Source organism: Elephas maximus, chromosome 9, assembly GCF_024166365.1.
Source record: "Elephas maximus indicus isolate mEleMax1 chromosome 9, mEleMax1 primary haplotype, whole genome shotgun sequence".
NCBI classification, from domain to species: Eukaryota; Metazoa; Chordata; class Mammalia; order Proboscidea; family Elephantidae; genus Elephas; species Elephas maximus.
This window is the reverse complement of record NC_064827.1, coordinates 54,899,161-54,911,687: the sequence shown is the minus strand read 5'-3', so window position 1 is coordinate 54,911,687 and position 12,527 is coordinate 54,899,161. Positions and strand designations below refer to the sequence as shown.

At 38.3% G+C, this 12,527-nt stretch overlaps 1 protein-coding gene across 3 annotated transcripts in view; it reads right to left on the bottom strand.

Annotated features, from left to right (window-relative positions):
• Nucleotides 1-12,527, bottom strand: part of SLC44A1 (solute carrier family 44 member 1) — a 180,872-nt gene that overhangs the window by 107,588 nt on the left and 60,757 nt on the right. For all 3 annotated transcript variants that reach the window (XM_049895321.1, XM_049895319.1, XM_049895322.1), the window contains exon 3: nucleotides 2,703-2,845. In XM_049895321.1, coding sequence (XP_049751278.1) covers nucleotides 2,703-2,845 — 143 coding nt within the window. The remainder of the gene's footprint in view (nucleotides 1-2,702; nucleotides 2,846-12,527) is intronic.

The following is a 12,527-nucleotide window of genomic DNA, read 5'->3' as shown; positions in this document are numbered from 1 at the left end:
GAAAAGGCAATCAAGATCGGGCAGAGGAAACAGCATATAAAATAGGTAAAGAAATATCCTGAAGCTATGGAAGGGCCTGGAGTTCATAATGAAGCCAAAGATGTATGAGGAACTATGTGTAAAAGGTAGAAACCAAAGCATCTGGCAGAAACAGGGGTAAAAATATAGGAAACAAAAACGAAGACTCCAGTCTTCCTGTCTCCTTCCAACTCTGAATATTATAGACTTACCTGAGTAAAGTATGTTCAACAAATTTACCATTTATGGACAGAAATACTTAAATAGGTTAGAAGTTAAAAAGGTCTTAATGCACAAAGATGAAGCAGAGATCAAAAATAAATTTGAACACAGATACACGTGCTAAGGAACAGCTATACTTACGAAACTGTTTTCCCTTATGTTATACATAAACGGTTCCAACTATGTTAAATATAACACATATCAGAAAAAAGTGATTACTTTTATAAGTAGGCTCTCTTTGCAAGAGGCCAAAATGTCAAGAGAATAATCCAAGGATTTGGAATCTGCTTCACTGAAATTAAAAATTGACCAAATGAAGGACCATAAGATTAAGTATGAAGAGTGGTATTTACATAAAACTTACATAAGAATATGCCTGGAGTCATCAGCAAGTTATGAAGGAAGCCACAAAAATGATTACCACCTCATGTGAGCAGTGGACCTGAGAAAGTGGAGGCCTGTTCCTCTTATTCCTCTTATCTCCTCAATTATCTACATGGTAATATTTATGTTTGGTACATGTCAAAGCATTAAAGAGTTCAACAATGTTTGACAGCACGGATACTAAAAAGAAAAAAGTGGAACTCTGTACTATTTTTAAAACTTCTGTATCAATCTAAAATTATCTCAGCACAAAAACAAAAAGATATGGATATACCTAATGAAGGATTTAAAAACATTTTAAGATAACTGAATTTATTACTACAGTAACAACAGCTACTACTCTGTTACTACTGCTGCTGCTGCTACTCACAAGGGGTTTCTTGGTACTGAAATGTAGAAATGGACAATGCGACAATTTTTCTTAAGTCAAAACAGAGTAGTAGAAAAATTAAAAGGCTAGGTGTCAGGTGACATAACCTGAATCTCAAGGCTGGCATTCAGTCACTGTATCACCTTAAGTAAATAATCTTTCTGGGTCCCAGTTTTTTGTAAAATGGAATTAATAGTACTTATTTATTCTTTCTAGCTAAAAGGGTTATTAGGAAAGTAAATAAAAGTAGTAGTAAAAGTCTTTCCAAATTAAAAAAAAAAAAAGACATGGCTAGTACTGCTCCAAGAAAGACCATAGGCCTAAAATTTGAGTTAATTTCATGAGACAATCATAAAGAAGAGTACATGAAACCAGCCTCCATATTATTGTCTCAGATTCTGATTTTCACTTCTGTCAAGGGATGTAGGCACACACTAAGAGAAAAGCTCATGGTCTGAACTGGCTACTCCACGGCCAGTCACATGGCTTTGGGAAAGTCACTTCAATCTCCTAAGCCTCTGCTACATCTATGTCACTGTAGTATCACAGGGCTGTTTATTATGGCATACTATACACACGGAGCCTTGGTGGTTAAGAGCTCAGGCTACGAACCAAAAGGTCAGCAGTTCGAATCCACCAGCTGCTCCTTGGAAACTCTGTGGGTCAGTTCTACTCTGTCTTATAGGATTGCTATGATTTGGAATCGACTTGATGGCAATGGGTTTTGGGGGTTTTTTGCTATATAAATACGCATTATTACCATTTAAATTTTTATTTACTTGAATTGCATTATCTCCTTTTCATTAAAGAAGGAATATCTTTTTGGATTTCTGAAATTATCAAATTAATCTTATTCTTCCCAGTAGTGAGCCAAACTTAACCGATAGATTTATATAATAAAACTTGCTACATACTGCCTTCTTGGAAAATACTTCATAACAACTATAAACTGAAAAATGTTTTTATCTACTCAGTCTTTTCCTATAAAAAAAAAAAATTCAATCAGTTAACCTGTTACCTTAAAATTAGTTTTATTAACTCTGAAGACCTAGCTAGATATGGGAAATGTCCAGTAAGTTTAATGGGGCATAAACGCACAGTCTGAACAAGTATATTAGCATTAAAAATGTTAAATGAAACATATTTTCCCCAAGACATTAAAAGTAAAATAATAATTTTCTTGAAGAAAAGAGGTGATTAAGTTAAGAATTTCATGAAATCCAAAAGATAAACATTGAAAATCCAAAATAAATTTTAAAGTCAAATAAAATGTATCTTTTACAAAATTGGAAATTGATGTGTACTTATAAATACTTTATTACAATGTTCCCTTATATAACTTTAATATTTCAAAATCCATTATCATCCCTGTCTCCCATTAAGCATAATTTTAGGAAGAAAAATATTACATTATTTTTTGGGTTAAAATTTAGTGTACAACCTAAAGAATGATAAGAAAACAAAAGGGTAACCCTCTCAAATCAAGCCTTTTACCCATTAAAAACTCAAGTCCTAGCAGCTAATTTTGTTTCCTGGAAAATGTATTTGTAGACCAGAAACAGAAGTGATTCAAGTATATGGTTAAAAAAATTCAAAAACATTAAGAAGAATCATAGAAAAATAATATTCTTTACAGCAATAAGAAAAGCAGGATTTTCTTCGCCACCCTTCAAAGTTAGTGTTCATCATTCAGCAACAGTCTACTCACTTCCGATGGGTGTGGTCCATGCCACTGTTTGGTATTGCTTCCAGCTTTGCATTTTTCTGCCCACAGATATTTCCATAGCTGTCGTATCCTGACACTAGTCTCGCTGCTGCACCTGTTGCTACTGAAAAGCCACAAATAAATCCCTAGGAAAGAAACAGAAAAAAACACACAAATAAACCATTTCAACAGCAACAATCACTACTTGATACGATAATGAGCTTCTTTTGTCTGTTCAAGGGAACAAAGAACTATCTTTCCTTACTGCAAACACTGTTCTACTGTTTTCCTTGGATTTCACATAAGCAGCACAAAGCAGTCCACAGGGAAACACTATTTACTACCATAACAAAACAAATCCCAGGCTCTTACATCATAAGATCGTCTTGCATTTTATTATAATAAGAGCTTCTCTGTATTGAACATCTGCTCTGTGCCAGGCTTTGTACTAGGCACTTACCACACATTGTAACTAATCCTCTAATGAAGAAACTGAGGTCCTGAGAGGTTAAATAAGTTGCCCAAGGCCAGACAAGCTAGTAAAGATCAGAGCACAGAGTCAGACTCTTCATTCTTTAGCTTTATTTGGTTGTAAAGGGGTTCTGTTAAATGAACAACAGCAAAGGATGGGGAAAAAAATTCAAAGAATAGGCATGTGGGTTTTGAGTCATTATCACTTCAATGCACACAACACTTCTATTTTCTTCCTGCAATAAAACTGTATACAAGCCAAAGAATTACACCATGAGGCACCACCCTGCTCTTTGAATTGTAGACTCAGGGAAGCCAGGCACTGGCTCTATGTACTGTAAAGTCACTTCATTTCATGGGACTATGCTTCATCACAGTGCCAAAGGCAAACGGTAGCTACTTGCTAAGTCAAGTATGTGCTGACCAAAACAAAGCAATAAAAGCCTTATGCAGGATACTGGGCAAAAAAAAAAAAAAAAAACAGGAAGTAAGGTGATTCACTGCTGATAAATTTATTGTATTTGGGGAAAAGACTAGAGTTAAGACCTATTCTTGCAAGCTGCTCTTAAAAGATTGAGTTTTTGTTACCTTTATTAAAGCGTCTAGTGAAGGCAGAGATTATCACTGTTTATTTCATCATAGCCAAGCACCGGAAGTAATACTTATCTAAGTAACCCTGATAGATATCAGGTGATAGTGGTAAATACTCCTTCAAAGAAAAATATTTCCCCATTAAATACACTTACCGAAGTAACAGCCATAGACAATACATAATTGAATGAGCATGGCTATGTCCCAATAAAACTTAATTTGCAAAAACAGGCAACCAGGCTGCAAGCAAGTTTGCTGACCTCTATCCTAAGAGGTCTACTCTCTCCTATAAGGTCGCTATGAGTCGGAATCGACTCGACAGCACTGGGTTATTCTAAAAAGGTGTTCTTATAATTTCAGGAGCCCTGGTGATGTAAGAAGAGTCCTGGTGGTGCAGGAGTTAACCGCTTGGCTGCTAACCAAAAGGTTGGTGGTTCAAACCCACCAGCAACTCCATGGGAGAAAGATGTGGCAGTTTGCTTCTGTAAAAGATTACAGCCTTGAAAACCCTATGGGGCAGTTCTACTCTGTCCTATAGGGTCATGATGAGTTGGAACTGACTTGATGGCACTGTTTTGTTTTGCTTTTTTGTGGTGCAATAGTTAAGTACTCAGCTGCTAACCAAGAGGTTGGTGGTTCAAACCCACAAGCTGTTCCACAGGAGAAAGATGTGGCAGTCTGCTTGCTTAAAGATTACAGCCTTGGAAACCCTATGGGATAATTCTTGTCCGTCGTACAGGGTTGCTATAAGTCAGAATCGACTCAAGGGCAACAGGTTTTATTTTTTTAAATAAACAAACACTGGTTTCTAAGTAAACCCACTCCTAGTTTTATTGTGCTGGTAGAGGAAATGAGAGAGAAGCGTAGAGTATAACCCTAGCCAGTAGAAACTAGCTACGCTGTGTAAGAAAATGGACTCCCTGATTCCCTACTCTCCTGCTCTCTGATTCCAGCCAAGTTACTTCAACTCTCTGTGTCTGAGTTTACTCATCTATAAGATGGAGATGATGAGTATGTAGCTCATAAGGTTGTTGTAAGGATTAAACAAAATAATCTAGTAAAGTGGTAAGAACCATGCTTGGTACATAGCAAGAGCTCAATAAATATTAGTTACTATTGTTATTGTTAGAGATGAGAATGGGTTGTAAGGGAAGAACACTGGGTTTTGGGGTCAGATAAACCTGTGTTATCAATAGAATATTGATGATTCCATTTTCTACTTGTGTGACCTTGGACAGACTTACTTAATTCTCCGGGTTTCAGTTTACCCATCTATAAATTGGGGCTAAAACCACTTATCACAAAAACAAACTTATCACAAAGGCTCTTGTGAGAATTACACGAGATGATACATGTGAAGTGTCTGTCTCAATAAATGTTTGTACATTCTACTTTAAAGCAGCAGCTAACTGCCAACACTAGGGATAGGCACAGGCTGGTCAAAACTAGTTCATCCACCCTCACCCAGCTACCCATCTTCCCCTCTTCTGACTCCTCCAAGGAGACTGCAGGGCAGTCAGTCCTGCCTCAGAACTCCAACCCAGTTCTGAGATGAAAAAAAGACATTTAATCCCTTACATACACACACACATGCAAATCAGCATACCATTCTAGGCATATCCTTGAACCCCAAATAAGAAAACCCTATCTATTTTAAACGCTAGCAAGCAGCCATCTAAGATGCATCAATTGGTCTCAACCCACCTGGATTAAAGGAGAATGAAGAACACCAAGGACACAAGGTGATTACGAGCCCAAGAGACAGAAAGGGTCACATGAACCAGAGACTACATCATTCTGAGACCAGAAGAACTAGATGGTGCCCAGCTACAACTGATGACTGCCCTAACAGGGAACACAACAGAGAACCCCTGAGGGAGCAGGAGAGCAGTGGGATGCAGACTCCAAATTCTCATAAGACCAGACTTAATGGTCTGACTGAGACTAGAAGAACCCCGGTGGTCTTGGCCCCCAGACCTTCTGTTGCCCCAGGACAGGAACCATTCCTAAAGCCAACTCTTCAGCATGGATTGGACTGGACAATGGGTTGGAGGGGGATGCTGGTGAGGAGTGAGCTTCTTGGATCAGGTGGACACTTGAGACTATGTTGGCATCTCCTGCCTGGAGGGGAGATGAGAGGGTGGAGGGGGTTAGAAGCTGGCAAAAAGCACACGAAAAGAGAGAGTGGAGGGAGAAAGCAGGATGTCTCATTAGAGGGAGAGTAATTGGGAGTGTACAGCAAGGTGTATATGGGTTTTTTGTGTGAGAGACTGACTTGATTTGTAACCTTTCACTTAGAGCACAATAAAAATTATTTAAAAAAAGAAAAGAAAACCCTATCTATATTGAGCAAGAAGCCCTGGTGGCTCATTGGCTAAGTGCTCACCTGGTAAATGAAAGGTTGACAGTTTGAACCCACTAGCTGCTCCATAGGAGAAAGACATGGCAGTCTGCTTCAGTAAAGATCACGACCTTGGAAACCCTATAGGGCAGCTCTATTCTGCCCCATAGGGTCACTATGAGTAGGAATTGACTCGATGGCAATCATTTTATATTGAGCAAGAACAGAAGTGGATGTAAACTATTAGGAGGTTTAAAAGCTAACCTTTCCAATAGTTTTCTAACAAGAAGCATTACAGGGTAACAGAAAAGGAATGGGCTTGGTATTTAAAATTGCCTGGATTCAAACCCTCACTCTACCACTTACTACCTGTGTGGCTTTGATCCAATTACCTCTTCAGACTAACACAGAGTAATGCCTTCTGGTTCACAGCCTAATGGTGAGGACTAAATGAGATAACGTACACCCAATCCCTACCTGAGTGTCTGGCACAGGGCAAGTGATCAATAAATAGTAGCTGTTAGTGGTAAATTCAAATAAGAAAGTCAGGCTGAAGAGTTTTGCAATGGTAACTAGGCAGTAAACCAAAGATTCCTTCAATTCTCTATTTTTGGATAAAACTTTCTAGGGAGGGGGAAAAAGTGAAAAATGTCATCAGTAACTTTGTTATTATACAAAAGCATTTTCAGACCACAATTACAATCCTGTTTTACTACTAGTCAAAAATAGCAACGCCTTTGCATAATTAAAAGTTATGTTCCTCTTTTGCTTTCCACAGGATTTTCTTCTTATGTTTGATAAAGTACTTTGTGTTATAGATTCCCTAAAACGGTTTCTCACTTCCCTTTCTGACTATTTTTAACAGTGTTGTTGGACGTGTGGGTTTTTTTATCGTAAGCCACCTCACATCCCTGTGGGATGTACGCAGAGTATAAATTATAAATGTTATATATATATGCTAAAATAGGACACTGACATATTTTCACATAGGCCATTTACACTTCTTAGTAGCTTCCAGAAGCATTAGAGTGGAGCGAGTAAGGAGTTGCAGGGGGGAAAGGAAGGAGAACAGAAAACTAATAACATGGGAAGAAACCATGGCTGTTATCCCAGAGACTTCCATATGGCACAAGTGCTGACAAGGGGGAACTAGGCCAAATATAAGTAAAAATACAATCTCCTTAAAAAGAAAACTTCTGAAAACCAAATACAGGAAGCAGTATAGTTTCCTATGAGAAAAAAATGTGAAATTGAAATAGGGAGAAAGAAACTTTACAGAGTACACTCTAATGGCTCCACAGAGAAGGAAAAAAGGCATTCAGCAGAAGGAAATCACATTAATGAGGCAAAGGGGGATGAGGAAGGCTTTTATAAGCATATAGGAGAAAGCAATCACTGGAAAGAAAGTAAGCCTATTAGTAAGGAAGAGAATGATAGCTAAAATATTACTATGACTGAGCTACTGAACTGCTTTTAGAACTGTTCTTTTAAGAGAGAAGGCAGAGCATACAAGTCTAATCACAAATAGGGGGTGACTCAAATCAGGTAAAGGCATATTGGGATGGTGGGTCAAAGGCAAGGCCTGGCAACTAATAAGTTCCTACTGCATAATTGGAGAAAAAAATTGGCTAATTAAATGACAGATTGGACCATAAAATAAACACTATCACCTGTGAGTATCGTGCTCCTCTAAATACTCGTCTAAATGAAACTAAAAAGTAAACATTTCCCCTAGACCAAAGATGAGAAGGTAAGGGGGGACAAGGAAGCTAGATTAAGGGAAACCGAACAACCAGAATGGAAATAATAAGAATGCTGATAATGTTGTGAAAAATGTAACCGATATCACTGAACAATATGTATAGAAGTTATTAAATGAAAATCTAATTTCCTGTGTAAACTTTCACCAAAAACACAATAAAATATTAAAAAAAAAAAATTGGCTAATTAATGAACTTTGCTCATCTTCCCTTCCTATTACAAGGTATAGTTCTAGTTAAGCAAGAGCTTTTACTTAGTTTCATTCACTATTAGTCAAAAAAGATACAAAAAAAGGACACACATTCGTTTCATAAACATAAATTTCATACTTGGAACATTTACTAAGCAATATGAACAAGGCAGAAGGCCTTACTTTCAGAAAAAAAAAAAGTCAACAAAAACATGGGTGATAAGACATGAATATGACAGAAGATGGGGGAAAAAAGAGTGATGCCTATAGCCCTCTCCCAGGAATTAGTAAAAACATACAGAGCCACCTTTTTTCTTTTCCTCAAATACTGTCTGCTTTAGCTATATACATCCTTATTTCAGTCAGTGCTTAGAGTCAATCTCCTATTAAGTAGTGTGTAAAACTCTGGACTACCATTTGGCTTCAGTTCCTCTACTTCTGAGAACCTGAGAAAAGGAAGGCCATTAGGACCCAGCAGATAGGATAGGATCAGAAGGCCTGATACAATACTAATATTTATGCAAATAAATAAATGAAACTTTTGCCAATTTGCTAAAGATTTCTGGATTTCTTCAAAGTTTAGTATAATGCATTGCTCTAAAAAAGAGGAAAGAGGTGTAAAACCAGGAGTGATTGGAAGTCTAAGAAACATCCACTCAATAAGCATTTACTGAGCATATACAAACGCAAGGTGTCATGCAAGGTACCAAGAGTTATGACACATAAAGAACTGAAATGTTCTTAAAAGAGAAAAAAAAAACAATGGGGCATGAGGCAGCAAAGATCAGAGAGGCTCAGTTTCACGCACAGCTCAGGCAACGAAAAGAACACAGACAAGGAATTCTGAGAACTGCTTTCAGCTCTACTGCTAATACCCTTATGACCCTGGGCAAGTCACTTTAAAGTCTCTGAGACTCAGCTGCTTTACCTGTTGCAAAGACTGAACTAAACTCATCTCTAACGCCCTTTTCTTCTTCTAAAATTTTATGATTCCAAGGGAAAGGGGATATAAAGTAAACATCTTAACAATATACATACTTAACAGAGAGAAGTATAAACCCATTTGGCTCACTACAATAACTGAGAAAAAGGAAAGAAAGAGTTCATTAAAAACAAATGGATTTAACAAAGATTAGGTAGTCCTTTGGATCAGGCAACCTTAAGGTAATTTTTAGCATGCTGCTCTTCCTATTCTGTGATGCTGGCAAAGGACAGACTATCAAACAGGTGACTAAACACTGCCGTGAATCTCTCGCTTTGTGCTGCACACTCAACAATAGTTAATGAGGCAGAAACACCATGCCCCGGGAACTAGACTAAGGCTATAAAATAAAAAAGGTCCTTGAAAGCAGTGGGAAGGGACAACCTACACAATAATGTCCCCTAGATCCAGCTCTAGTCCAGATTATTCTCCAAAATTCCAACCTTTTTGCTTATCTTTCCCAAGAATTCTACGTATCCAAAATTCATTTTCTCATTCCACGTTTCCCCAAACCATTTTCCTTTCCTACATATATCCCATCTCCATTAGTAGCACCGTTATCTACTAAACTACACATGTGAGATACAGACTGAGGGGAGTCTTCTGTTACCCTCCTCATGCTTCTACCCCTCGCCCTAGCTTTTGAACTCCTCCCTGGAGGAAGGGGTAATGCTGAGTATTTATCTGGTCAAAGTCTTAGATAATGATTAGACCACATTTTACTGGCAAGTGAGATTGCTGTGTCCCCCTAAAGGCCATGTTCACATGCAGGATGTTTTCTGTTGTTTCCCCATTCCACGCAACAAGCATAGCAGGTAGGGTTTGCCTCCTGAGGCCTTGCCTTCTACCTCCTCTCCCCTGGGTTCAACTCTACCACTATGTAATCTTATGCAATTATTTAACATAGCTCTATGCTTACTTCCTTCTCTGTAAAGTGGGGGTAATGATAGTAATGGTATCTACTTCAGTAAGTACTTGGGAGAACTAAATGTGTTTCTATGTGCAAAGTGCTGAAAACAGTGCCTAGCACATACTGTTCTTGTTGTTGTTTGGCCCGTGGAGTCGCTTCCGACTCATAGTGATCCTATGTACAAAAGGCAGAAATACCACCCATTCCTACAGCCATCCTCATGATCGTCATTATGCTTCAGCCCATTGTTGCAGCCACTGTGCCAATCCATCTTGTTGAGGGTCTCCCTCTTCTTCGCTGACCCTCTATCAAGCACGATGTCCTTCTCCAGGGACTGGCCTCTCCTGATAGCATGTCCAAAGTATGTGAGGCAAAGTCTCGTCATGCTTGTTTCTAAGGAGCATTCTGGCTGTACTTCTTCCAAGATGGATTTGTTCATTCTTTTGGCAGTCTTGGTATATTCAATATTCTTCACCAACACCCCAACTCAAAGGCATCAATTCTTCTTTAGTTTTCCTTATTCACTGTCCAGCTGTCACATGCATATGAGGCGACTGAAAACACCATGCCTTGGATTAGACACACCGCAGTCCTCAAAGTGACATCCGTGCTTTTTAAAGCTTTAAAGGGGTCTTCTGCAGCGCCCAGCAAGAGACAATAATTATCAGGGGATCTCTGTATCATCTTCCACTTCATGTGTCCCATGTGGTAAGCACTCCTGGCAGGGTCTTCCAACCTCCTGTCATTCTTGTCTTTTTGTGGTTAAACTGATCCAGGCAGATGTGGCTCAGGTAGGTCTCTCTTTTTCCTTTCCCCTGCCTCTCCTCTTCTCACTGTCCAACCAGGTAAATCAGACCATCTAGATATGGCAGCATGTGAGGCCCAAGCTATATTCCACAACTCATTTTTACCAGTGTTTTATTGGGGGTATCAGGTACCTGCTCAGCAACTAATAAAATAGTATTTTACTATCCTCCATCCCACTCTTGTCTTGTGTATACAAAAACCACGACTGGTTAGCTTGGGAGGAACTAGGGTACAATTTGAGTTAAAAAACAAAACAAAAAACCCTAACCTGAACCCCTAACTCAAGTACCTATTTGTTATCCATAATCTGTCTCTCACTTGCCTCCACTATCAATGATACCAAATGCTACTGATCTTGCCTCTTCAATCTCTCTCCTCCTCTCCTTTACCACTACCTTATTTCAGGCACATTAGCTTCCTAAGCTGTCTCTCTACATGAAATCTCTTCCTCCTTCCAAGCCATCTTTCACACTGGCTACCAGGGTCATCCTTCTAAACCCAGCCATATGACATTTTGCTCAAAACTCTTTGGTGTTTTATAAACACCTAAAACGGTGGGTCTCAAACCTGGCTGAACATCAGAATCACAGAGATCAAATCAGAGTCTCTGAGTTGGTGCCAAAGCATAAGTATTTTTTAAAGATCACAGGCTATTCTAATGTGCAGCCAGAGTTGAGAACCAGTTGTTTACTACCTTAATGAAAAATAGAAATTCAGAAATGCAATGCTATGTGTGCAATTTTTTTAGAGAAGGGTAAGCAGATGTCTAATAAATTCAAAATAGTGATCCAAGTTCAAATGTGGAACATGACAGCTCTCAAAAAGTCTGGTAGCAATTTACTTTGAAAAGTACTCTAAGTTCTAGACAATTCAAACATGGAAAAGCCTTGTGACCAAGGAAAGAAATGAAAAGGGAAGTACAAACATTTATGAAGAAGTGAACATGTGTAAATAAAAAGACTTATTGATAAAGGTAAGTGGAAAAGGACAAGAACTTAAAATATTCAAGTTAAACTATAAATATCAAGGAGCAAGCAAAGAAATGCAGGTAAGGACAGAAGAATAAAGGTACGGTTTTAACATCAGGCTGCAAGATGACTGAGAAATAACTTGCAAGAGAAGCAGGTAGCTGTGAATACTAGGTGAAAAAACATAACCAGAAAGTTCTGGTTCAAATCTATCTTTGCTACTTACTAACAACAACATGCCTCATCTGTAAACTGAAGATAAAATCTATCTCATCAGAAAAGTGGAAGAGCTGAATGAGATAAATTCATATACGAAAACATCGAGTATACATTAATGCTCAGCAAATGTTTGTTGAACGTTTCTCTTATAAGGACTATAGAATGAAATCTAAGGGAACAAATACTAAGAAGAAAAAAAAACTCAGAACTACAGTTGTGCCACTATGGTGGGCAACAGAACTTTGAGCTTTCCTCAGTTTCCACATGGCAAAATTTGATGACAGCTCAATTCCATGAATGCATTGAAAGAATCATTCCAAAACAAATAACGCTATGCCTGCATTTAAAAGTACACACAGTGGGTCTTAATTACCATCACGCTGAAATCAACATTATATTAATTACCACTGCATTCAAACATTTCAGTAAACAAACAACTCCTTATTCTCAAGTCACTCCCAATTCAGCCTATTAACATTAATGACTGCACTTTCCTGAGCTATTTGAGCACAGAAAATCAAAAGCACCTCAGGTGGCATAGTATACATTTTTATACACATAACTTTGAAAGGTCAGCTACTATTTGTC